The sequence below is a fragment of the Emys orbicularis genome, chromosome 3 (assembly GCF_028017835.1).
Source record: "Emys orbicularis isolate rEmyOrb1 chromosome 3, rEmyOrb1.hap1, whole genome shotgun sequence".
In the NCBI taxonomy this organism is placed as follows: Eukaryota; Metazoa; Chordata; order Testudines; family Emydidae; genus Emys; species Emys orbicularis.
In genome coordinates this window covers 161233504-161260875 of record NC_088685.1, presented here as the reverse complement: position 1 = coordinate 161260875, position 27372 = coordinate 161233504, and the positions used below count along the sequence as shown (strand labels likewise).

Here is a 27372-nt window from a genome sequence, read left to right as displayed (position 1 = left end):
AATGCTGCCAGTTTAGGACCTAGACATTACTAAGAGCTTGTCTACACAATGTGGCAATATACACTACAAGAGCGTGAATTTTATATTGCAGTAACAGGCCCATGTGGACCCTTCTGGTATGCACTAAAAGTTCCCTAGTGTATTTTAACTTAGTACTGTTTCAGCACAGGAGGGAACTTTTAGTTTGTACCCGCAGGTTCTATGCAGGCCAGTTAGTGCACAATACGTTGTTGTGCTTTAGAATATACCTTCCTGCTGTGCGTGTTGCCGCATCAGATAGACAAGCCCTAAATCCACTTTGTTTGGAACTAAACTTTGGAAATACTGCAGCATCCAACAAACTAAGGCCCTGCGTTTACACTATTAAAGTTAATAGCAAAACTCCAATTGACTTTCCATAGTGCTGGATCAGGCCATAAGTTAATTTTTCAGTTTCATAAGTGCAGTAATAAACATTTCTTTTAACACAGTAGATAACGTCCTAAATACAAAATTATGTAGACCTTTCCAGAAAAGTTTCATAACTTCTACTACATTGGTGGCAAATGGTTTATGTTTTAAGGATGTACCTTGAAGATGTTCTTCTGTATGCAAATATTAGGTTGCAAGATAACCTTATCTCTCCAGCAGATATTCCTTTTTTTCTGAATATTTTGAAATATTTATGAAATTCCAGATTAGATCTCCAAATTTAACTACAAGAAGGATGGCATTTCTGTCTCTTGCTATAGAAATTTCTCCTACAATTAATTGTTGGTTTTTTTGTTTGTTTTTGTTTTGTTCTTAAATGTCAGTGGTAGGGATTTTGAGTGAGACCCAAGCAATTTCATATTTGGATTTTGCAAAATAATTTAAAATGCCTATAGCACCACTGTCATATGGTTGGGGATATTATTACTTAAAGGCATCATTAGTTTCTGACATTAGTGAAGATTTGGAGTTATAATTTGCACCTGGTAAATCTGAGCACAAAAAAGTTTGCTTACTGCTAATTATTGCCATAATGCTTGAAACATATTTTCTACATGTAGCGAACAGGTATATTGGTAAGTAGGAATTTTTACTTTTCAGTGTGGAAAGAGAATGCATGCATCATAACTGATAGAAACCTTTATCCATCTTGAGGGGGTTTTTTAAGATGAAGAACGTTCTCCACCAATAGTTCTCTAGAACAGTTTGAAGCATTTGTAAAAATTACAAACCAGAACAGTCCCTCATACTAATTTTTAAAAAATTCTATGATTACACCTGTTCACTACTGTGAATATATTTTTAGATGGAAAGGACCATTTATGCATGTTCAAGAAGGGCAGCTTGGAAATGTAACATGTTTCCTGAAGGGTTATGTAGTTTGTGGTACTCCATCAATAACAATGGAGAAAAGCCATCACTGGGGTGTTTATAGTTTTCATATTGTTGCTGGGCAGTTATTTTTTTGATTACCAGGGTGGCCATTCCCAACTGACCTAGCAAGGCATTATTTGGTGGAAAGATGGGAATATTGTGATGTTTGATAACATTTCTGTAGAAAAGACAGTCATCAACAATCTAGCCTATTGCAAACATCCTTGGTCTCCCCATTATTTATAGTAGTTTAGTTGCTAACAGAGAGAAAAGCAGCTACTTAGTCAGTCTACTTTTTAAAAATATATTTATACAGGAAAGTTCAACTCAGTGGACACATCTTGTTCTTCGAGTGGCTCTGCATATTCCCACTTAAGGGTACTGCACAACCTTGTGGTGCCTTGAGGTAGAACCATTTTCTAGCAGTGTCAGCTAGAAAGCTCTTGCGCCTCCCCTCCCCTCAGCATCATGCCCCCTGAGGGCAAGGCTGTATAGGGGGTGGGCCACCCTCGTCACCTCAGTTCCTTCCAACTGCATGCCACAAACAGATGTGACCTGCTCTGGTTTCTTCAGAGCCAGAGCGTCTTTCTTCTTAGATAGATAGTGTTAGCTATTAGTGTAATCAGTTAGTGATTCTTTTTCAGTTCCGTGTTATGGCAGAACTGAAGAAGCAGAAAAAGGCAGGTTTTAAAAGGTGGCTTTCCTGTTCAGCTGTCTTCCGAGCACCCGACGACCACGCTTTGTGCCTCAGGTGCCTGGGACAAGGATATTCACCTTCTGATTGTTCGATCTGAAGGCCTCTTCTCTCAGAGCCCAACAGTATAGGGAGCCTCGCCTGCAGCTCCTTCTCCTGGAGGAAGCCCCCAAGGCCAGACCCTGTAGTTCCAAGTAACCCTCCGGTCCAGAGTCAAAAAGGCTAGTCTTAGCCCCTGTTGCTCCCACCAGCAAAGAACTGAAGTGTTCCAAGAAGTCGCACCCCTGACTGGGATCAGATCCAATTCCTGAGGCCCCCTCAGAAAAGCCTCTGAGGCTGCACAGGGCCAAACCAAGGACCATATGGTTAGATACCACTGCCCTGGTTCCAGAAGAGAGACCGAGAGATCGTTGTCTCTGACATCTGACAGTCGAGGGTACTGGTCTAGTCAGGAGAAAACTCTGCACATCAATGTATTGGAATTAAGAGCTATTCCTCTGGCTCTCAAATCATTCCTCCATCACCTGCAGGAGAAGGTTGTGTAAGTGGTTAGAGGAAATACATCAGCAATGAATTACGTCAACAAGCCAGCGGGTGCTCATTCTGATTTTCTGTGTTCAAAGATAAGTCTGTGAAATTTGTGTATTTGTCACAACATTTATCTTGTGGCTCTGCATCCAGCAGGGGAAAACAATGTACTTGCGGATCATCTCAGCAGAGACAACTCCCCAGTGCACAAATGGTCCCTAAAGGATCAATTGGTTGAGACTATTTTCCAGCTGTGGTCGACCAGACATAGACCTGTTTGCAACCAGACAACAAAACATGTCACCTCTTCTGTTCCAGAGCATGCTGGGACAGTCAGTTTTTGTCAGATGCCTTCCTTCTACACTGGGGAAGGTCCACATCCTCCCACCCCCTGCACACACCTTCCATTGATCCAGAAGGTAGTAAGGGTAGTATGTCAGGACAGGGCAAGGATGATACTGATTGGCCCGGCTAGGCCATGTCATCAGTGGTTGACTGATCTCAACTGTGTGGCTGAGTTTTCATGCATCTTCCACTATCCCCAGATCTCCTATCCCAGCAGGACATAGGATCTTTCATCCAGAGCCACAGTCTCTTCACCAGAGTGAAATAGTGTGAGCGATCTGACTTCGACTCAGTCTGCTCTTGAGCACTCGTGTTCTCCACCTGTGCAGGACATACTAGTTAACTCTAGAAAACAATCTACGAGAAACCGTTACCAACTAAAGTGGTCCAGATTTCAGGCATGGATGAAGGGAGATTCTGACTCCTATATTGGCTTCGTGTTCTGGAATACTTAATATACAGTACTTAAATAACAGCTTTTATTATAGCTATCATGTCAGTCAGGAGAGTATGTGAATTGAATGCCCTTGTGGCTGATGCACCCTTCACTTGTTTCCCTAAGGACAGGGTTGTTCTCAGATCTGATCCTAGATTTTTACATAAGGTGGTGTCTGATTTTTCACATCAGTCAGACAATGCCAGTTTTTCCCCCCTAAGCCGCACTCTAATAAAGGAGAATCTGTCATACGTGCTTTGGATGCCAGAAGGGCCCTCACCTATTATCTGGAGAGGACTAAAAGTTTTCATAAATCTTTCAGATTGTTTGTGCCTTATGCCAAAAGCCACATGAGACATATGGTTTCTTCCCAGACTATTTCTCGGTGGATTAAACAATACACCGCTGAATGCTATACAAAAGCAAAAGTCCCCGTACCTGCTGCAGTTCAAGTGCATTCCACTAGAGCTGTGGCTACGTCCTTCACCTGTCTTAGGCAGGGGCCAGTTGTTAAAATCTGCAAAGCTGCAACCTGGGATTTTGGTGCATACTTTCACCAAGCACAATGATCTGGACTTGGTTTCTAGGGCCGACATAGGATTCGGCAAGACAGTGCTTCAGTCTCAATTCAAGTAGGCCTCTGTTCCTGCCTGCAGGTTTGTTTCAGCACTACTTATTAGTCTGTCCCATAAGTGAGAATAGGCAGAGCCACTCGAAGAAAAAATGAAGGTTACTTACCAGTAATCAGAGTTCTTTGAAATGGCTCTGCATATTCACACTTGCCACCTGCCTTCCCCTCTTTGTCAGAGTCCTTGTTTTCTGGGTCTCTGGCTTTGCAGTGGAAGAAACTGAGGTGGGGAGGGCACTCAGCCCCTGACATAGCCTCACCCTAGGTGGCACAAGAGCGCTCTAGCTGACACTGCTAGAAGATGGTTCTACTGCAAGGACCTCAAGGTGGTGCAGTACCCGTAAGTGTGAATATGCAGTGCCATCTTGACTAACTCTGGGTACAGGTCAGTAACCTTCGTTTTTCAGTGAGGACTTGCTTCTGTCCAGGATTTTCAGGTAAATTGACTAAGGTCCAATACTACACAATAGAGAGATGTAGTCTTGCCTCTGTGCCCTGTGGCAGTAGAATCATCTCCTTAGAAAACCTTGGTAGCTCAGTTAGGATTGAGTGTCAGTAGCTCATACAATATTAAGGATAAAAAAGCCCCCCTGCACTAGCTGCATCTATACTCAGGATGGCTTTACTTTCCTGCAGTTCAAATGATATACACCTATGTCCTCAAAAAACAGCCATTTCTGTAGAAACAGTGGTTTCCCTAGCAAAGGAAATATGTAGTTTGCTCGGTCTTTTTCCTCTGATTGTTAAACATAGTATTTAGCAATTTTGTAGTAAGTTACTACATTTACTTGGCAAAGGATTTTTTTCATATAATTTAGAAGTGTTTGCAGTAACAGACAAATTTGTTGTATTGTCTTTCAAAATACTGTGAATAATTAGAACCTGAAGAATCATCAGAAGGGAAATATTCCAGAATGTACTTTATTGCAAACTTTTCATCCATCTTTGTCTAAAACATGTTTCTTTAGAAAAGTTGCATTTTCCTTTTCAGATGATTTTCCAATTTTAAACATTCAGCTCTTCTTTCCATTTAGAGCCCCTGTCCTGCACTCGGATTCCCTGTATCTGTGCAGCATCCCACTGCTGTCAATTGGATTTCAAATGTATAGGGCCCACACGAGCAAATCCCATTATAGGAGTAGGAACAAAAAGAGTAGTGTTTGAAAATATCCTAATTTGGCCTTTGAAAGGGCTGCATAGTCAGCCTCATCAAGAACTAGTTAAGGTCCTGAACTTGCAAATGCTTAGGGACATGCTTTTCTTTAAGTATGTGAATAGTGCAGCTGAAGTCTGCAAATACTCACATACAAGGAAATTTAATTCTTTTAGTTGCATATCCCTTACAAAAATGTTTAACATTGTAATTGTATTGTTCTCTCATAGGAACTCTGTTGTTTCCGTATCTTAGTTTGAGAAGAACAGTGAATTATTAAAAGTGATTTTTTTAATTGTTTTTCCCTGTCATGTTTCCATAGATTGATTCAGTTGAGAACTTTACATTGTCTAATACTCCTTCACGGGATGAAGATATCAAGTCTCACCTCCATTCAAGATCTAGGTCTCCTTCCACAGCTAGTGACATTGAACCAATTGAGGTAATCTCAGTGCTGATGCTTTGATGTTTTACTTACGAATTAAGAGTTTGTTCTGTACAGAAATGACTGCTGCAAACAGAGTTTGTCCTTCCGTTTAGGCTGAAATTCAGTCACATGCAGAGGTCCCATGCAAGGACTATGCACCATTTTAAGCCTTTAAACATGAGTTCTCTGCACCGCAGGGAATTTCCACTTTAGAGCAAGTTAAATTTCACCGGGATACATCTGATTGGGGAGTACGCAGGGAATGAATTGTTCAGTGCATACTGTCTCTTTTAATAACTCCTCTTTAGTCATGGTATATATTTAAAAAGTCTGTGCTAAAAATTACATTATACTGTAGTCTTGTTTAATGACTCATTCTGAATCACTTTCGCAACCATATTAGGGCAAAGTATTAAATAACTATAATAATGTGGCCTGTATCTCCTTGTTAGAATGTAGATTTTTGAAGGGGGAAATTTAAAGTTGGAAATTAGGACTGATTCTTTCAGTACAGACCAGGCAGTTTTAAACCACACTAAATGAATAAATCTTTTCTTTATTAACCTAGCAGACCATTTTCTTGATATTTTCTGCTGTGAGTCTTAAGATTTATTTTTGCTGAGTTTTTTCCTATATTAGTCCGTGTCCCCCGTTTTGGTTGCTTTTCTGTTGGTTTTTTTGGCCTTTCTTGTTTTAGTCAAGCATCTTTTGATAATGTGCCTTTGATGCCTCTCACTACTTTTTTGTGGGGTTGTTGTGTTCAGGTTACAGATCATCCTCCACGCTCGGTTCATACACCAGCCATGAGGACAGCATATATTGGATCAGGACTCTCTGCACCAAAGGTACTCAGTCACACCTTCAAAAATTCTGTATCGAAGGGGGACACATTTCATTCCTAAACAGTGGCTTCAGGAAACTTGTTTATCAGAATTTTTTTCTTAGAGTTGCCTAGGTGGTTTGTGTTAAATTAAACTCCTTGCTGTTTGGGAGACTCAAGGCCCCAATCCCTGGACAACAAGATGCAGAAGATTGGAGTTGATTGCCTAATGCAAGAGTACATGGAGTTGATCGTTTGCACTGCATATCTGGTCACAGCAAAAGTGCCAAGTTGGGCCATTTAAAAAGAACAGAGGGAGATTATGGAGCTGGAAAATAAATGACAGAGAGAACTGAGGGGAAGATTCTCCCTTTCTGTGTCTTTGGCACTCAGCATGAGAAGCTTTCAGCTTCTGCTGGAAGTGACCGAGAGATGAAGATTTGGGGATAAAAATCACTACTGGTAAGGAATGATAGTGCAAGAAGCTCCCTACCACTTAACCACTGCACAGGGACTGTGCTGGGGGGTTGTTGACTGAACAGCTGTGCAGGGGTGCTTAGATACCCCCTGCATGCTACGAAACTGACTTCACTGACCAACGTAGGCCCAACATAGAAGTTCCTTATTTGAGCAAGCTGAGAGTGGAGGAGATACGGATTTGACTATGCAGATCCAGGAATCTCAGTATTTTTTATCAGAGGGGTAGCTGTGTTAGTCTGAATCTGTAAAAAGCAACAGAGGGTTCTGTGGCACCTTTAAGACTAACAGAAGTATTGGGAGCATAAGCTTATGCATAAGCTTATGCTCCCAATACTTCTGTTAGTCTTAAAGGTGCCACAGGACCCTCAGTATCTTTTGTAACCAGCACACGGTGGCACAGTCAGCCCCCACTCTGACTCTGAGAGAATGAATTCCAGTTCTCCAACTTTCCTGCACTCCACTTGCACAGAGACTCTATTTGGACTTTATGCCAGCCAGTGGAATTAATTTCACCCTTGGCTGAATAGTTTCATGTATTCAAGCAAGGGTAGAAGAGTTTGTGTGGACAGTTTTGAAAGGAAAGACTCGCATGGTAAAATTTTCAAAAGTGGCTGAATGACTTAGGGTCCTAAGTCCCATTTGAAAATGTTACCCTATCTCTGTTAGCTGTATTTCTGAAATGGTTGATAGAAGTTTACCCATATGGAAATATTAGAGAAAAGAAATGCATGTTTCCTCCAGTGGCTATGTCAGCATTTTATACACAAATGGGAAACAGAGGTAACCACAATATAGCAACAAGATTTACCAAAGCTCCTGCTAGGAGACTGTTACTTCATTCCTGTATTCAAGTGCCAGTTTTAAGTTTCTTAATAAAACCTTTTTGAACCTGTGAAATCTTGTGAAACAAGCTTTTTTTCCTGGAAAATTAGCCTGTTTTTGTGATCAGTTCATCATTGCACTAAATAATAAGTGGTCTTCTGTCCTTGGAGCTGCCTAAAGGGTCATCTTACATTAGGCTCAGCCACAAGCTTTCTAAAATGGGACTTATTTTCTCATCAGTTTCAGTCTGTAGTCAGAAAACTCTCTGCATATGAACCAAACAGGCTGTGTCATAAAGATGGATGCAGTCAGAGTCTTTAATTGGTAAATATCTTAAACAGCTAGCTAAACTATAATATTCCTAGCCATCAAAAAATATTCAGCAAAGGTCCCCCTTTCTCAAATCCTAGACATTACACAGATGGATGGTGATATTTTGCATTTGGGAAATGTACAGTAGAAAAACGTTCTGTTCCCTTTCCCACCACAATCTACTCCTCTAAAGGAGACTCTCTTCCTGAGCAGAGTGGGAATAATCTATCTACAGGAGGGGGAGGGATAGCTCAGTGGTTTGAGCATTGGCCTGCTAAACCCAGGGTTGTGAGTTCAGTCCTTGAGGGGGGTCACTTAGGGATCTGGGGCGAAATCAGTACTTGGTCCTGCTAGTGAAGGCAGGGGGCTGGACTCAATGACCTTTCAGGGTCTCTTCCAGTTCTATGAGATAGGGATATCTCCATATTTTAGGAAATATGTGAGGCAGCTTCCTGGGCATCATGGAGAACCTTTTATGAATCAAAACAGACTCATCACACAGACACAGTCATTTGTCTCTGCTATCTTTGTGGCAGCATGTTCACCCTGAGGAGGAAAGGAATATATACATTGGTTCAGACAGTGCATGTTCCCAGGAGTCCCGGAGAAGGGAACTCCCTTCAAAATCAGCCTTATGTTGTCTCTTACCTTAAATATTTTACCATTGATGTTATGAAACCACCCATGACTAGCACTGTAAAACTGAACTATATCACCCATTCCAGTATTTAAGTCAGAATTTTAAACTATAGTGACCCACCCACATATAACTTTCCTCTTCCAGCTCAGGCCCACTTCCCTTAACATAAAGCTTCTATGACCAGTATTTCAAAAAAAAAAAAAAAAATGTTTACCTGCAACTTCTGCAGGATACTATTGCAACAGGGGACAATTTATAGACTACTGACCTTGACAGCCTTCCTTTCAACAGTGGCTGCAAACTCGTATGCTGGGACATGGTCCAAGTTTCAATAGTTAGTTTACAGAGGGTGATAGCAGCAATCCATAAAAATTGAGCTGTTTTAAGACCTGATAAGGGCTGCAAGGTAAATTTTCAGCCCAGGAGTCATGTACACAGCTCTTGTTTTTAATAAACATAAGCTGAGCTTTTAAGACCACATGTATGCTCTTTTATGTCTGGTATGTCTGTGAAAAAATAATTGTTCTTTGTGAAAAATGTTACCAGAAATTAACATCTGTGTCCATTTGTTTCACAGCCTAAGGCCCACCAGTTTGTAGTGAAATCTTTTAATACCCCTACAAAATGCAATCAGTGCACATCTCTGATGGTTGGTTTAATAAGACAGGGCTGCACTTGTGAAGGTGAGTGTGACAAGAGTAAATGGGAGCTGAAGTGCCTAGAGTCTTTATGCAAACTACACAAGCAGCGTTATGATGTTGAAATAATGCATTCCATAATTCTAATGTTTAACTCACGTGTTGTGTTCTTCATCTTGCAACCTGTAACAGTGGGGGCTAAGCATCCTGGGCATCTCACACACAGGATTCTACAGTAAACTGTGTAACTGGGGAAATGACATGGTGTGAATTACACCTCTACCCCAATATAACACGACCTGATATAACATGAATTCGGATATTACGCGGTAAAGCATCGCTCCGGGGGGGGGGGGGGGGGGCTGCGCACTCCGATGGATCGAAGCAAGTTCGATATAACACGGTTTCACCTATAACACGGTAAGATGTTTTTTGGCTCCCGAGGACAGTGTTATATCGAGGTAGAGGTGTATTTAGAATATTATGGTTGATAGTTGAAGACAGTTTAGTAATTTATTCTAGATTTAAAATGGCAGCAAGGAAACATGGTAGTAGTGTGCTGACAACAGCCTGACGTTGGGGAAAATGAGAAGCAAGCTGACACTCAACCCCAATTTTACACCAAAATAATAGATCTGAAGTTTGCAAGTGCCTCAATCCTAACTTCACAACTGACACCTCTTTCTCCCTTATATTCCAAACCAGAGTGTTGGAACCGGGCACTCTGAACTTTGAAGAAGTTTGAATTCGTATCAGAATCTGGCTTTTCAAGGCCATGTATTTACTGCTCCTATGAGTAACTTTACTTTCCCCTCTTTCAGTATAGCAAGTTTTATTGAAATAATTTAGTTATTGGCAATGGAGTACACTTCAATAGAGGGAGAATCTGCTTTCCATGTATTATTACCACAGCTTTCAATTACAAAAGAGAGGAGATTTTTATATGAAACATTAACTACCTTTTTTCTCCCCGATAAGTATGTGGATTCTCATGCCATGTGACCTGTGCAGACAAGGCCCCAGCAGTGTGCCCAATCCCTCCTGAACAGACCAAAGGCCCTCTGGGGATAGATCCACAGAAAGGCATAGGAACTGCATACGAAGGTCATGTCCGAGTAAGTATCATGAAACTGGAATGGGTAGCTTGGTGTTAACTTTGCTGTTGTCACGATCTGTCAGGAAATTAAAGTCTAGCTCTGAATTGTTTTATTGTATATTGTTTTGTTTTAAAGTTACAGCCTTGGAGACTGAAGACCTCTGATTATTCACAGAACAGTTATAGCATTGGTAGTGGCAACCGAGCTCCTGTCATTCTGCTGTGCCAATGTATTTTGAACCTGTCTTGGAGGGACTGCTTATAGAGTAAGAGGCTAGTTCAGTCTACAAAAGTCCAGTCAATCTTTGGGCCCTTCTATTGCGACTAGTGTCAGCTGTGGTGGTGGTTTCTTCTAAGGTGCGTGGGCATTGTACTGAGATCACCCAACAGCTGTCAAATGTTACCTCACTATCTATCGGGCAGGATTCCAGCAGGTGAACTAGAGATGTACAAGATTCTGTTTCTTCTTGTATCAATCCCTCTGTTCCTTTGTTATGAGTTTATGGGTGTAGAAGGGTGAGATAGGGACAGAACCCATGGCATTACAGGTTTTCTGTAATATAGTATAGCGCTCACATCTGACACTTGGACAGGCTGCTGAGCTGGCTCTCATTTCTTTCACTGTACGCTTCTTCTATTACTGATGCTGCTCTTCATTGTCACTGACAGGGCCAATACTTGCATTATGCTCTTTTGAAAACACAAATTAATGAAAAGCTGATCAGTGCTGTTTATTTGACTATAGGTTCCTAAACCAGCTGGAGTAAAGAAAGGTTGGCAGAGAGCGCTGGCTGTGGTCTGTGATTTCAAACTCTTCCTGTATGATATAGCAGAAGGAAAAGCATCCCAGCCCAGCGTGGTAGTGAGTCAGGTTATTGACATGAGGTAAGCTGTTTAGTGCTGAGTGGGGTTTTCTGTGGAAAACCAGAGACAGCAAATTCTTCACTTTGAGTTCCTTGGAATGAAGGTTACCTCCAGGAAGGTTCTGTATCCCTGAGTAATATTTTAAACTGAAGCTTGTTTTCCAGTAAACTTCATTGCTATTGAAAACTTCTAGTTAAGACATCATAAAAATTTGTCCCACACAGGGTCTCAGCCAGGGAGCTAAATAAACCTTTTGTTGTTGTTCTTATTAACCAAATGTGGTTATAACAACTGATGTTGATTCCTGGCTGTAGCTGAAGTTTTGTCTCTCCTGCTGTACAAATACCCAGTGTGTGCGTTGCTGTACAAATACCCAGTGTGTTCTTATATCTCTATACCCAAGAGTTTGTTCTGACACCAACAGTCCAGGGTTACGGGAAGGGGGGAAATTGGGGTTTTTGTTGGCTTTTTTTAACCTAAGTAGAAACCTAATGCAGAACAACTGGGTAGATTTATCTCTGTGAACATTTGTGTAGTCAAAAATTGGTTACAACACACTTGTAAGTTATTTCTGCTGATACTGACTGGCGGATGGAAAATCAAGCTATTTTAAAAATTAGGTCTGGGTGCTACATTATTGTGTGCTTAAGATAATAGCTCTACTTTTACTGTGCAAGCACAAGTGAAATGTCAGGCTCTTACTCCCTTCTAAATGATATTTGTTGTCTCTCTAAGGGATGAAGAATTCTCAGTGAGTTCTGTCTTGGCCTCTGATGTCATCCATGCAAATCGAAAAGATATTCCCTGTATCTTTAGAGTAAGTATGTATGTTTAAACCTGATTGGTCTAGGTGCAGCTTTGTTAGCATGGTGCAATGGGATTGAGCCACACACACTGCCCTTCATTTTTGAACATTTCTCTCTATGGCTAACACTGATCCAGCTCCACCATGGTAGCAGTGGTGCATAGAATTATTATTCATTATTTGTATTGCCGTAGTGCCTGGGAGCCTGAGCCATACATAGACCAGGACCCGAGAGTGCTAAGCACTGTAAAAGAAAAGAAGAAGATGGTCCCTGCCCCAAAGAGATTTACAATCTAAGTAACGATTCAAGAATATACTTGCACCTCATTCTCATGGTAAAACTACTTTTGGTACCTTTTAGAGGATCTATGGTCTCCCCTTCACTGATCTCTTATTTTTGTTAATCCTCTTGAAGTGTCTTTTCTTTTTGTTATTCTTTACTTCTGCAACGATCTTCTATAGTTACATTTTCTGACCTTAATCTTCCCCCACATCTGTATTTCATATTATTCCTTGAACCGTAATGCATACATTTATTGTATATGTGCATATCTCTGTTGAGTATATGGGCTTGATCCCTGCAAACTCCCATTCATGTCAATGGATAGGAATTGAGTGCAAAATACACACAAGAGATCTGGATTGTAGATCTGAAAGTAGGATTTTACCTTCATTGACTTTTTCTTATATTCTTACCCTTTTTTTACTGGCTGGTTCCCACAAACTTCGACAATGCATTGTTTTATCCTTGATGCCTGTCTGATTCCCCTCTTATTAACTTCCTAATTGTTGTTCTATTATCCCATTCCATTTAATTCCATGCTTTTTCTCTTCTTCTTTTGTTCATTGTGCTGGAACAAAAGAGAAGCCTGAACCACAACACTGGATCCAGAACTATAGGGAAGATCAGGAGTGAAATCCTGGGCCCATTGAAGTCAATGGCAAAATTCCCATTGACTTCAGTGGGCCCAGGATTTCGTCCCAGATTCGGATGTAAAGGTACATCTCTTGCTGAAACTCAGCATCTACGCTTCCATTTCTTTTGGGTCCTCCAAGTGCTAACAGATGACATTATCATTACTGAATGCTCACATTCTGTCCCATTTACTGTACACATACTAAATTAAGTCTTTTCTTTAATTCAAAACCAAGTAATGAATTTCTTCCTTTCTGATTTCCCCTTTTGCATAGCATGGAAGGAAGCAGTCCCATGCCATGGCAAGAAACGTTTTGCTAGATGTATACTTTTCACTCTATGACCAGGAGCTGCAATCTCCCATTACTGCTAGTTATGCCTTTTCCCAAACTTTTTAGAATCCATCTACCTCCTCAGCTTCGTGGCTCCTTCTAATCAAGCAATTCAAGTCTGATTCATACCTTAAAAAGTGTGCTCCCTTTGTTGTCTTTAATTTCAGGGCATAATGATTGTGCCCCCTTTTTCCTTTATAATCTTCCTTTTTAGATCCTGAGCCTGCAGTGACCTCCCAGTGGTAAGACCCCCACACCCATATGGAGTCCTGTTGAAGTCTGCATCTATGCAGAGATCACTTCAGGATTGGATGAGTGCCTGACTCCTCTCCAGCTGTTTTCTACTCAGTCTTTGAATTCTAAACAGTTTAGATTCCTTAGTGCTAGTGGAAATACTGTAGTGAGTGGTCCTGTAAAATGCATGGGATTAGACTAAATGAGTTAATGGTCTGGGTGGGGTTGGCCCTCTATCTATGATTCTGTATTTAGCCTCTCCTAATATTCAGTCCATTTTAATCATGGTCCTGGTCCTGAATTCTCATCTATGTGCATATTCCTTTACTCTTTCTATTTTATATAATGTTTTAATTTGTATTGTATATTACAGGCAGTTAAAACTTTGAGCCAAATTCTGCATTCCTTCACTGAGCAAAACTCCTGTTGACTTTAGTGAGAATTTTGGTTGGTAAAGGACTGCAGAACTTGACCCTTTGCTAGTGTGGCCATCGTCAGACTGACTGGATATTTAGCCCACTTCTTCTTCACTTTAATATTTTTCATTACCTAATAATCCTTCCTGTTTTATTTAAATTGCTTCCTCTTTTCTGTGCTGGTCTCTGTCTCTAGCCATCTCTTTACAAATTAAAACTCTCACCCAAACTCACATCCCTATCAACCAGTACATTGTTTGCAGTGTTGTAGCTGTGTTAGTTCCAGGATATTAAAGAGATTAGGTGGGTGAGGTAAGATCTTTTATTGGACCAACCAGTATTTTGTCCAGTGTAGCCCATTCCATTGTATAGTTCTATTTATTATTTTAAAATCCCCAGTGTCTCACAGAGCTAAAGTGTCAGCAACAGGCTTAGATTCCTAATCTGCCACTGAATGACTTGGCCTTGATCATGCCACTGGTAGTATTTCAGAGAATATTTCTCTTACATTCTGTTACTTCATCCTATTACTTAAATCCTCAAACCTGAATTTCAGGAGCTCCAATCTGCTTCCACCTGTGTCATTGGTTCCAACATGGACCAAGACTACTAGCTGCTCTTCAATTTCTACCAGCAGCTGGTCCACCTGGGATGTGATGTCACCTACATTGGGATGCAGAAGGCAACAAACAGTGCAAGATTCAGGGTCATGACTGAACACTGTACAGTCTCCATTTCTAAGTACTGAAACCCAGCATTACTGTCTGCCCTTTTTCTGTGCCCCATTCTCTGTCCTTCATTGTGGTTTGTGCTGTGCTCCATGGTGCCATAAGGCTTTACTTCCGTACCATTTGTCATGGGGCTGACTTTGTCAAAATCCAATTTCTCCCTCACTTGAGAATATATTTAACAGACCATATTTTGAGACTATATTTAACAGAAGCATTGCATTTTTCCTCTCCTTCCTTTTTTTTTCTTGCTTCCTAGTAATAAAACCGTTCCTTTTTATTGTTCAGTTTTCAATACCACGTGTTCAGTATCCCCCTCGTTATGTCATGGTTCCTGGCCTAATTTCAGAGAGTCCTTCTTACAAAGCATGTACATAGCAACTGAAAAAGAACATGAAAAAGACAGTAAAGATAGATAACAAGTTACAGGGTCCTTCCCACATTTGCCATTCACGCTCTCATGACTACGTGAGTATCATTTGGATTAAACTTCGCAGTTACTAGGAATTTAGAGGAATGAAATAAGTATATTTCTCTTTGAGGCTGTCAAGATTCTTTTATTCAATACTCTTATTTGTGCTCTTATTCAATACAAAAAAGAAAGTGTTACCAGGAAATAGAAGAAAAAAATAAATAAAATGAGCTAGATTAGGGTAAAAAAAATAAACTGTAGCCCAGTTAGATTCAGTTATTCACAAGGAATCACAGAAGACTACACACAGGCATTGTCTCCTGAACAAACCCACTTCCTTGGGGGAGAAAAACACAAAATAAAAGTATGCTTCTCTGTGGAAACTTTTGCTTAGGGCTTTTCCTACTTTATTCTCCAGCAATTCACAAAGTAACATCAACAACTGCTACTCTAAACCCATTACAAACACCCCAATTAAAACTGAGCATGTCAAATGCAAGTCTTCAGCTGACCCTACCCCAGTCAGAAATAAATAAAAAAGAAATACAAGATACTTTGCTTATCTGAGATCTCTCCTCTCACACTTTTGTCTTCCCCAATGTCTCTTCAAGTCACAATCTCTTGCAATAAACTAGCAACTCCATACTTCTATGAGGTCAGTGATATTCTCACGCTTTAGTAATTTAGGTAGAGTGAATCATAAAATACTTTTTAGAAAAGATCTTCCAGAACTTTCTCTCATTCAGTCTAGTGAGTGATACTAAGATTTGTTCTAAAGGGAAACAGTTATAGAAAGCACGTCAAAGCAGGGGGGAAAAAACCAAATAATAGTGAATATTTGAATATAATTTAGAATTAGACTGCTGGATTAACAGCCACTGGCATTAAATAAGTTAAATTCTTTAAAAGGTTGAGTTTGATACTGAGTGCGGTTTCAAGTCAGAGATGGTTTTTCACTTTTACATGTAATCAAGTGGTCCAGCTATTTGAAAAGTTTCACAGGTCTGGGTTGCTCATGCATAGTTCCCATTACATTAATGTTAACAAGAATTGTATGTGTGTACCAAGTACAGAATAGTCTTTCAGAAATGCTTGGTAAGCATGTTTTTCATTTATAAAACTGCCTTAAGACATACACACCCTAAATAATTTAAAGTGGAAATCTCTGAATTATATCACTAACAACAAATCCACTTGGTTCAATCACCTTCACTAGATTATTTTTGCATGGATTTCTGATGCAGAAACCCAGTTCTTCAGTTGATTGAATACAGCTCAAGTCAGCATCTAATGAAAAGGATATTGATAGCCATGGACTTGTGTTTCAATAACTAATGCTGAAGCCTCTTTTCCTTTCTTTCTTAAGCATATCCATTTAAAACTTTTTCAGGTTACAGCTTCCCAGCTCTCCGCATCCAGTAATAAGTGTTCGATCCTGATTCTAGCAGACAGTGAGAATGAAAAGAGCAAGTGGGTAGGAGTGCTGAATGAATTGCATAGGATTTTGAAGAAGAATAAGCTCAAAGACCGATCAGTCTATGTTCCCAAAGAGGCTTATGACAGCACCCTCCCTCTCATCAAAACAACCCAGTCAGCAGCAATCATAGGTATGAAGTTGATAATCTGCCATAAACACTTCTTGGGTGTTACTGGACACAGTTACGATATTAACATTTTCTGCACTCTCCTTTCTTCCTAGGCAGTGCGACAAAGGAAATTATGATGAGCCATAAATTTGCATCTAGATCTTTTTTTTTAAATGTAGAGCAAGCTGATTTGTAAATTAGGGGAGCCAAAGGGTTTAAGGTGCTGTGTTAAGGTTGCATTCTTCCCTGGAGGGCTGAGTTCAGATCCTACCTATGACAATCTATATAGAGAGAGATTGGCTCACTATAAGCAAAAGATAGATAAATTCAGTGCCTTTGTTTTCTCCCACCCTCTGAAAATTTAAGAAAAATAAAGCTTCTGTCTATGACTTCTGCTATTCCAAGATAGATGTTCATACACTTTACTTAAACAGAAATGTCAATAAAATTTTAGATTCTAGGTCCAAATAATTAATTCCCATTTATTGTGTTTATTATTAATTGTGCCCCTCAACATTTATTAACTTGGTTTTGCACATGCAAAATAAGTATTTGCATGAGCAAAAGCCACGTGTGCAAATAATGGATTTGCACATTCAAAATAGTGGTGCTTGTATATCCCATCCGTGCAATTGAAGCTAAATCGTGAGACTCCCTTACTCAGTTTTTACTCAGGCAAATTTCCAGCGAAATCTATGAAACAAATGGGAATTTTCCAGAGTAAAGCGGACTAAGGAAAAGTGGGTTAGAACATTAGGATTTGGCCCTTCAGGAGGCCTGCTCAGACTCTGGACCCTAATGTATGCAATTCAGCACAAAAGTAATCTTGGGTTAAACATCAGCGTGAAATATAGTTTGGATAGAAGAATTACCCAAACAATGAGGTAAATAACCCTCTCTATTGGCTACTGAATAACATTTTGTTGAGCATTTTATGCCATATGGCAATATGGATGGTGCTATGGGGAAGTGTGGTAGGATGTTCAGTGTTTCTGGGAATTTCCTTAAGAGCATTCCCCCCACCCTATTTCATAACTAACATCCTTGTGGCTAAGGAGTGGGCACGATTTACATTGTATTCTGTGAACACAGCTCCTTAACTAGCCAAAAGTAGCACTACAGAGTAAGTAATACAGAACTTCCTTCACCACTTTATCATCTCAGGACTGAAGATACAGCTTCCATTAGCACTCCTGTCCTCTGTAAGTAAGAACCTAGGACAGAGACTCAGTCTGGATCTATTACATGCTAATGCACAGCATCTGTAGTTTGATTATGTAAATTTGATGTTTTATTTGTTTACTACAAAGTCAGTACTGTGCTTTAGTGCTCTGAGCAGTTATGTATAATGTTACATAGTGACATATCTACTAGCATGAGAAATAGAAAAAGGCTGTCATATTTCTTTCAGCTTTACTATGAAAGAAATAAAAAGGGAGGCTACCAATACATTTTATCTTCATATAATTGTTTTGGTTTTGGAAGACAGGATTAGAATTCAAAATTATCTTGACAAACTAGAGAAATGGTATGAAATAAATAGGATGCAATTCAATAAGGCCAAATGCAAAGTACTACACCTAAGAAGGAATAATCAGTTGCACAAATACAAAATGGGAAATGACTGCCTAGGAAGGAGAACTGCAAATTAAATAGGAGACAACAATGTAACAATGTAAAACTGTTGCAAAAAAAAAGTATTAGCAGGCTGTAATAGCAGAAGTGTTGTTAGCAAGACACAAGAAGTAATTCTTCCGCTCTACTCAGCATTGATAAGGCCTCAGCTGGAGTACTGTGTCCAGTTCTGGACACCACCCTTTGGGAAAGATGTGGACAAATTAGAGAAAGTCTAAGAGGAGAACAACAAAAAATATTAAAGGTCTAGAAAACATGACCTACAAGGAAAAGTTGAAAAAATAATTTGTTTAGTCTGGAGAAAAGCAGACTGAGGGGGGACATGATCACAGTCTTCAAATACGTAAACGGTTGTTATAAAGAGGTGGGTGTTTTCCTTATCCACTGAGGATAGGACAAGAAGCAATGGGCTTAAATTGCAGCAAGGGAGATTTAGGTTAGATATCAGGAAAAACTTCCTAACTATAAGGATGGTTAAGCACTGGAACAAATTACCTAGGGAGGTTGTGGAATCTCCAGCACTGGAGGTTTTTAAAAACAGGTTAGACCAACACCTGTCGGCTAATACTAGATAATACTTAGTTCTGCCCCAGTGCAGGGGACTGGACGAGATGATTTCTTGGGGTCCCTTCTAGTCCTAGAATGTTATGATTTTCTATAAGTGACCAAAGAGAAATGCCTCATCTTTTTTTATTTTTATTTTTATTTTTTTTTACTATCATAGATCATGAAAGAATAGCTCTGGGCAATGAAGAAGGGTTGTTTGTTGTGCATGTCACCAAAGATGGTAAGATATAATGAATTGTACTAATTATACTAATGTTCAGTTTGAATAGTCAGAAAAATGACTCTAAACTTTGTTCTCTTTCAATATCTTCTAGTTCCAGTTTTCTAAGTTTACAGTTCCAAAGCTGATTTTAATAACTGCCAACTGTGTAGCTTCCACATGGGAGCTGATAACCAAGCTGTTCTGTGTTGTTTCTGCCTCTGGCATCATTGCCGGTAATAAAGATTCTGCAATTGAAATGTAGCTTTTTTGCTCTATTTGCAAGATTTTGTTGCATTAAGCAGAATGGTCTCTGCAGATATAACAGAAAATTTTTTTTGTAAATTCTGTAAAGTAAGTAAACCCACCACAATGGTGCAGACCTGCTTGTTGAGTAAATATTTTTTACGTAGTCACTTTTCTGACTATAGGCACTCTTTAAATTAACGGTTTTCACATGGAATTTGCTTTCATCGATTTGCAAGAAAAATCCACTTCTCCCTCACATAGCTGTTGAGAGGAAGAGCAGCATATTTGATTGAGATCACTACTGAGGTCCTCAAGCAGAGGAAGGGGAAAATCAGGACCTAGTATTTCTAATATAAAAACAAGTGGAAAAATGGTCTTATTTGTGTTGTAATTTTGAGACAGTGTTTATATGTCCTAAGAAAGAAGCAGTAAAGGGTTTTCTTTGCTATTCCCCTTTAAATTAACCATTTTTGAAATAATTTTTTTAACCAGAATGCATTTTAAGATAGGTTTACTTCAGGTTTTTGTTTTGTAGAGATTATTCGTGTTGGTGACAATAAGAAAGTTCATCAGATTGAGCTCATCCCTAATGAACAGCTCATTGCAGTGATCTCAGGACGAAACCGTCATGTACGGCTTTTCCCTATGGCAGCCCTGGATGGAAGAGAGACGGAGTTTTATAAGCTGGCGGAGACAAAAGGCTGCCAGACCATAGTTTCTGGACAGGTACGCCATGGAGCCCTTACTTGCCTATGTGTGGCTATGAAAAGACAGGTCCTGTGTTATGAACTGAATCAGAGCAAGACGCGTCACAAAAAGATGAAGGAGATCCAAGTCCTGGGAAATGTCCAGTGGATGTCGGTCTTCAGTGAGCGGCTCTGTGTGGGTTACCAGTCAGGATTCCTAAAATATCCCATGCATGGAGAAGGGAACCCATACAGTTTGCTCCACCCAGATGACCACACCCTATCATTTATTGCACAGCAGCCAACTGATGCCATCTGCGCAGTCGAAATCTCAAATAAAGAATATCTGCTGTGTTTTAGCAGCGTTGGGGTTTATGTTGACTGTCAGGGCCGAAGATCTAGACAACAGGAATTGATGTGGCCTGCAACACCATCCTCTTGCTGTAAGTGTCTCTGTGTATTAATGTCATGTTTGTGTGTGTATACAATTATCAGTTACTACCGTTTGTATTTGAACTGCATGTGCAGTGTCCCAGGTGCACTCGCAGGGGGGCACTTTATGAATGTATTACCTAAAATTGTGCCTGAGTCTCAAAATCTATTCAGAGGGCCTAGTTTTACACTTGTGTAACTGACTTATGCTGCTGTTAATGAGAGAACAATAGAGACTCAGGATTTTCAAACTTGAATACCAAAAATCATCTAAATAAGTAGCCTAATATTCAGAGTGTTTGAGAGCTGTCTACTCCTTCTGAGGTTCATGGGCTTTTCGTGCATTCAACACTTCTAAAAAATGTCACTTTTATTTAAGAGCCTAAATTTAGGCCTCCAAAAGTGAACATTTTGGTCAGCATCTGGAGCTGTCAGGGCCATTCAGTTCTGGTTGTTTGGTTTATACCTGTCTCTAATATTGTTGTTGCTTTTCACTCCTTTCCTCCATCATCTCCATTTTCTCCTCTTTCTCCCCACCCAACTCCTCTTCTCTTCCCCTTCTCCCTCCAAAAAAAAAGAAAAGAAAAGAATTCTGGCAAACAGGTGGTATTGACCATACATGCCATGAGTTTAAGAAAAAATCATCTTCCTTATCAAAACATGCCAAGATTTCATATTCCAATAAGTTCTCTCTCAAATATTTATTGCACATTTTTCAAGGACATGACTTTCAGTCTACAAGAGTAAAAAAAACAAAATAAAACCCTATCATACTTTTCGTATGCCTTTTAAGACTGTCTGAATTCATTTTAAAATTAGTTTAAAATATACAGACGTCCTAACATTTTCCAGTTAATAAGCCTGGTATTATATTTCCAATTGGATTTTGTTGGGTTTTTATATATATATATATAATTGAAATTCTTTCTTTGCTGTGAAAGCAGCATCCTCAGCCTCCGGGAAAGGAGGAGGGTTTCACATTGCATGAGTGTAGCCCTTTTTGGCTGTTGAAGGAGAAGCATTGATAGGATCCAAAGGGAAACTTGTCAGCTATTTCTCATTCAAAAGGATGGTGGCCTTAAAAATGAATGTGTCAAAACAAGGAGAAATGTGCACTGCCTATGCAAAGGATTGAGATTTTCACTAATAGGCCACCAGTTCAAAGACTACCCAACCTGGTCATTACTATTTTTAAGACTTTTTGGTTGCCTATGTGAAGCAAGTTGATGTTCTAATTCCAATTCCTAATGAATGTACATCCAGTCTCAGAAACCACTATCACAATCATCACAAATTGAAACCTTCAATAGTAAATTCAGCAGAAAGGCCAAATCTTGTTGATATGGATCACCATTAGATTTAGTCCCAGCAAAACTAAGGGTACGTCAACAGTACGAAATTAATTCAAACTTATTTTATTCGAATTTTCGGAAGCGATTTTATACATTCGGTGTTGTGTGTCCCCACTAAAGCACGTGAATTCAGCGGAGTGCGTCCACAGTACCGAGGCTAGCATCGAATGTCGGAGCGGTGCACTGTGGGAAGCTATCCCACAGTTCCCACAGTCTCTGCTACCCATTGGAATTGTGGGTTAAGATCCCAGTGCATGATGGGACAAAAACATTCTCGCGGGTGTTTCTGGGTGTGTGCCGTCATTCGCTCCTTCCTCCGTGAAAGCTACGGCAGATGCCATACTACCAGCAGACGGTGCAGCATGGTGCACCGCCTGTCTCCTGGTACTGTGAATCCACCTCGCATGTCCTCTCATCTTTCTCTCTACTCTTTCATCTAACCATTTCCCGCCTTTTTTCGGCTACCATGAACTGAGCCGCACAGCTTCTGCCGCTTTTTCCAGGTTGTCGCTCATGGGCTCCCGTGGAAGCTACAGAAGGCAACAATTCCCCACCATTTTTCGGCCATCGTGAACAGAGCCGCACAGCTTCCGCCACAAACTCTGCTCTCCCGCTCTTGCAGCTCTAACGAGCTTCCCGACTCCATGAAAGCTACAGAAGACAACTGCCTTTTATCAGCCATCTTGAACCGAACAGCTCGTTTCGCGCCCTTTTACCAGGATTACCCGTGCAGGCGCCATAGCGTGGCAAGCATGGAGCCCGCTCAGATCTCCACTGCAGTTTTGACCATTGTAAATACCTCGCGCATTATCCAGCAGTATGTGTAGTACCTGCAAAACCGGGCGAGGAAGCGACAATAACGCAATTAGTATACTGATGAGGACATGGACACAGACGTTCCTAGAAGCACGGCATGTGGCGATTGGGAGATCATGGTGGCATTGGGCCAGGTTCATGTCGTGGAACGCCGATTCTGGGCCCAGGAAACAAGCACAGACTGGTGGGACCGCATAGTATTGCAGGTTTGGGATGATTCCCAGTGGCTGCGAAACTTTCGTATGCGTAGGGCCACTTTCATGGAACTTTGTGACTTGCTGTCCCCTGCCCTGAAGCGCAGAGACACCAAAATGAGAGCAGCCCTCACAGTTGAGAAGCGAGTGGCATAGCACTGTGGAAGCTTGCAACGCCCGACAGCTACCAGTCAGTCGGGAATCAGTTTGAAGTGGGCAAATCTACTGTGGGGGCTGCAGTGCTGCAAGTAGCCAACACAATCATTGACCAGCAGCTATCAAGGATAATGACTCTGGGAACTGTGCAGACCATTGTGGATGGCTTTAATGCGCTGGGGTTCCCTAACTGTGGCGGGGCGATAGACGGAACGCATATCCCTATCTTGGCCCCAGCACACCGGGGCGGCCAGTACATAAACCGCAAGGGGTACTTTTCCATGGTCCTGCAAGCACCGGTGGATCACAAGGGACGTTTCACCTACATCAACGTGGGATGGCCGGGAAAGGTGCATGACACTCGCATCTACAGGAACTCTGCTCTGTTTGAACTGCTGCAGGAAGGGACTTACTTCCCAGACCAGAAAATTACTGTTGGGGATGTTGAAATGCCAATAGTTATCCTTGGGGACCCAGCCTACCCCTTAATGCCATGGCTCATGAAGCCGTACACAGGCATCCTGGACAGTAGTAAGGAGCAGTTCAACTATAGGCTGAGCAAGTGCAGATGGTGGTAGAATGTGCTTTTGGTCGTTTGAAAGTGCGCTGGTGCAGTTTACTGACTCGGTTAGATCTCAGCACAACCAATATTCCAATTGTAATTGCTGCTTGTTGTGTGCTCCACAATATCTGTGAGAGTAGGGGGGAGACGTTTATGGCGGGGTGGGAGGTTGAGGCAACTCGCCTGGCAGCCAATTTCGCACAGCCAGACAACAGGGCGATTAGAAAAGCGCAGCAGGGCGCGCTGCGCATCAGAGAAGCTTTGAAAGCCAGTTTCATGACTGGCCAGGGTACGGTGTGATAGTTGTGTTTGTTTCTCTTGAAGTTACCCACCCCCTATATATATGAAAGGAAATAAAGTCTAAATTGTTTAAAAATGTTCTTTATTATTTGTTGCACAACACATTGAGAGAAATCAGAAGGCAGACTGGAGGGGGGGGGGTTGGGTTAGTGGGGTGGAGGAGGAGGGAAGGACAAGTCGAGAAACCAAATCAAAAGTTCGCATATGCCAGCTTTCTGTTGCTTGGGCGATCCTCTGGGGTTGAGTGTGTGGGTCCCCGTATCCTCCCCCCTCGTGTTCTTAGGCGTCTGGGTGAGGAGGCTATGGAACTTGGGGAGGAGGGAGGGCGGTTATACAGGGGCTGCAGCGGCAGTCTGTGGCCTTACTGCCTTTCCCACATTAGATCCACCATACAGCAGAGCATGTCAGTTTGCTCCCCCATGAGCTTGACCATAGCGTCCTGCCTGCTCTCATCGCGCGCGTCCCTCCTCTCTTCGTGTTCCTGTAATGCTTTACGGGACTCCGCAATTGTTTGCCTCCACGCATTCAGCTGGGCCCTATCAGTACGGGAGGACTGCATGAGCTCAGCGAACATGTCTTCCCGAGTTCGTTTTTTCCACCTTCTAATCTGGACCAGCCTCTGGGATGGAGTAGATAGGGGCCCCGTTGAAACATTTGCACCTGTGGGAGGAGAAAAAGGGACTGTAGTATTTTAAAATATACATTTCGGAGAACAAAGGGGACACTTTGGTATGAGTAAGCCATCACACACAGCCGGGCAACAGAATTCAGCTTGCAGGCAGCCTAGGGGCACGCGGGGTTCTGCTTCTTCTACATTCATTTCAATGTTTTCAAACTGCTGAGACCCCTTTCCCATAGCAAGCAATGCCTGGTGGGTTTGCCATAAAGGAGAGCCTGCAGGCTCTCTGGGATGATCACTTCACACAACACCCAACCTCCCCCCCGCATCCACCGCGTGGCTCCGATGAGGCTCTGAGCAGGGATGAGCCCTTTAAACTATACGTGTGGCTGGGTTTCTCCCCCGCCCCCCACCGCATGGCTCCGATCAGGCTCTCACTCACCAGAAGTACCTTCTCCAGGATCATGGTCTGGGAGCCCGCATTGGGAGTGGGGGGAGGCTATTGGCTTCAGCGTTAAGCATAGTTCCTGGCTAGGGGGGAAAACGGATTCCCCACTTGCCGCCTATGCACTGTCCTCTTCGTCCTCCAATGACTCTTCCTCCTCGCTCTGTGCAACTCCCCCCTTGCAGGTGTCCACGGACAGTGGTGGGGTAGTGGTGGCGTCACCCCCCCATAATTGCATGGAGCTCACGGTAGAAGCGGAATGTATGGGGCTGTGACCCAGAGCGCCCGTTTGCCTCCCTGGCTTTTTGGTATGCTTGCCTGAGCGCCTTGATTTTTGTATGACACTGCTCTGTGTCCCTGGAGTAGCCTCTTTCCGTCATGGCCCTGAAGACTTTAGCGTACGTATTTGCATTCCTTTTTTTGGAACGTAGTTCTGCCATAACAGACTCGTCTCCCCAACATGCGATGAGATCCAGTACCTCCCGTTCGGACCATGCTGGAGCTCGTCTGCGAATCCGGGACTGCGTGATCTCTTGTGATGGTGGACTCTGCATGGTCACCTGTGATGGTGCACTGTGCTGACTGTCACCTGTGCTGATGGTGACCAAACAGGAAATGAAATTCAAAAGTTCCCGGGGCTTTTCCTGCCCACCTGGCTAGTGCATCGGAGTTGAGTGTGTTGTCCAGAGCGGTCACAATGGAGCATTCTGGGATAGCTCCCGGAGGCCAATAACGTCAAATTGCGTCCACAATACCTTTAACCCGGGATTGCGATCTCGATTTAAGCGTTACTCCACTTGCCGAGGTGGAGTACAGAAATCAGATTAAAGAGCCCTTTAAATCGAAAAAGCCCGTTTGGTCATGTGGACGGAATCTTTTTTTTTTCGAATTAACTCGGCTAATTCCGAAATAACAGACTAGTGTAGACCAGGCCTAAGTTGAGGCACATTAGAGAGGCAGTGCACTATTTCTTCTATGCTGTATCTGATCTGTGGATGAATGGAGGACTTAACTCTCTAGAGCCAGGGCCGGCTCTAGGATTTTTGCCGCCCAAAGCAAAAACAATTTTGGCCGCCCCCCCAGTTCTTTAATTACCCCACCCTCGGCCCCGCCTCAGCTCCGCCCCTTCCCCAAATCCCCAGCCCTGCCTCCTCCCCCCAGGTTCTCAAGTCTGGGAGGGAGGGGGAGCAGCGGCGCGCGAAACGGCCGCTCGGGATCTCCCCCTTCCTCCCAGGTTTGAGAGCCTGGGAGGGAGGGGGAGTAGCGGAGCGCGAGCGGCAGCAGCAGCGGAGGTGAGCTAGGGTGGCCGGGGCACATTTTTAGGGGCGGCATTCTGGCGCCGGCCATGCCGCCCCTAAAAATGTGCCGCCCCAAGCACCAGCTTGTTTTGCTGGTGCCTAGAGCCGGCCCTGTCTAGAACTGTCAATCTTGCACATTTCACCAGCACTAAATTCTAGAAATCATTAAAATCTAGAAAATAGGAAATGAAAATCAAAACCAGGGGAAATGTGACAACTGTCTTCTCAGTTCCTGGTTCTAATTGCTGCTCAGTATAGAGTTCCAGAAATGAACAGCCTGGTTTCAAAATCCAGTAACGGTCACTGTGTACTTGTCTACCACATCATTTCATTTACAAAACCTATGCTCTTAAAAGCAAGGAAATGAATAATTAAGAGTTCCATAAAAAGAGAGAGAGAAACATTAAACAAAAATTAATTTTTCAAATCAAAATAATATTTAATGATTTATAACTCAAAATAGTTTGTTTCTGCAGAGTCTTAAGAAAATTAATCATTCTCCTTTGCCTTCAAAGTAAATCTTACGGCAGTTTTGAGGTCAATCAGACTTTCTAAGCACATGTTATACGGCAGCTAAAATACAGTTTTGTGATGAAAGTCAGTTGCATCCTTAACAATAGAGAAGGCTTCTGCTTCTCCAGAATTGGAAGCTTGCCCAGTGTTCTCAGAAGTATCAGTAATACTTGGAGTATATTTCATTGAATGCAGTTAAACTATCCTTAAGAAATTCTATGCTATGAATCCTGTGTTGGCTAAATGCATATGACAGTGTATTCAATCCTTCCCTCTCAGGTTACAATGCACCATACCTCTCAGTATACAGTGAAAATGCGGTCGATATCTTTGATGTGAACTCCATGGAATGGATTCAGACTATTCCACTCAAGAAGGTAACTAGCCTTGGGCAGCAAAGCAGTTTGGCCAGGCTATGATACTCCTAATAAATGTGTATAAAAAGTTGATAGCAGCTGAGATATGGGACATCATTAAAGAATATACTTGAACTGAAAGGAGCTGCTAATAGAAAGATTAATGTGCACCTTAACCTGCTGTCTGCTTTGGCTACAATTTCATCGTTGCAGATAAATGAGTGGTGAATCAATACCCAGGAAAGTCTTTTGCATTTGTTGGTTTTATTATAGAATATTAATGTCATAGAAACTGATTATTTCTGTGTTATTGCCATAACCTAATAGATGTTACAGA

General features: G+C 41.8%; 1 protein-coding gene across 4 annotated transcripts in view; it reads left to right on the top strand.

The window, feature by feature from the left end:
• CDC42BPA (CDC42 binding protein kinase alpha) overlaps positions 1 to 27372 on the top strand; it is a 323508-nt gene that overhangs the window by 269724 nt on the left and 26412 nt on the right. For 3 of the 4 annotated variants that reach the window (XM_065400286.1, XM_065400285.1, XM_065400284.1), the window contains 10 exons: positions 5451 to 5570; positions 6320 to 6400; positions 9207 to 9312; positions 10246 to 10382; positions 11109 to 11248; positions 11963 to 12044; positions 16461 to 16677; positions 19016 to 19078; positions 19842 to 20435; positions 26959 to 27056. In XM_065400286.1, coding sequence (XP_065256358.1) covers positions 5451 to 5570; positions 6320 to 6400; positions 9207 to 9312; positions 10246 to 10382; positions 11109 to 11248; positions 11963 to 12044; positions 16461 to 16677; positions 19016 to 19078; positions 19842 to 20435; positions 26959 to 27056 — 1638 coding nt within the window. The remainder of the gene's footprint in view (positions 1 to 5450; positions 5571 to 6319; positions 6401 to 9206; positions 9313 to 10245; positions 10383 to 11108; positions 11249 to 11962; positions 12045 to 16460; positions 16678 to 19015; positions 19079 to 19841; positions 20436 to 26958; positions 27057 to 27372) is intronic. The other variant, XM_065400287.1, reaches the window with a different exon arrangement.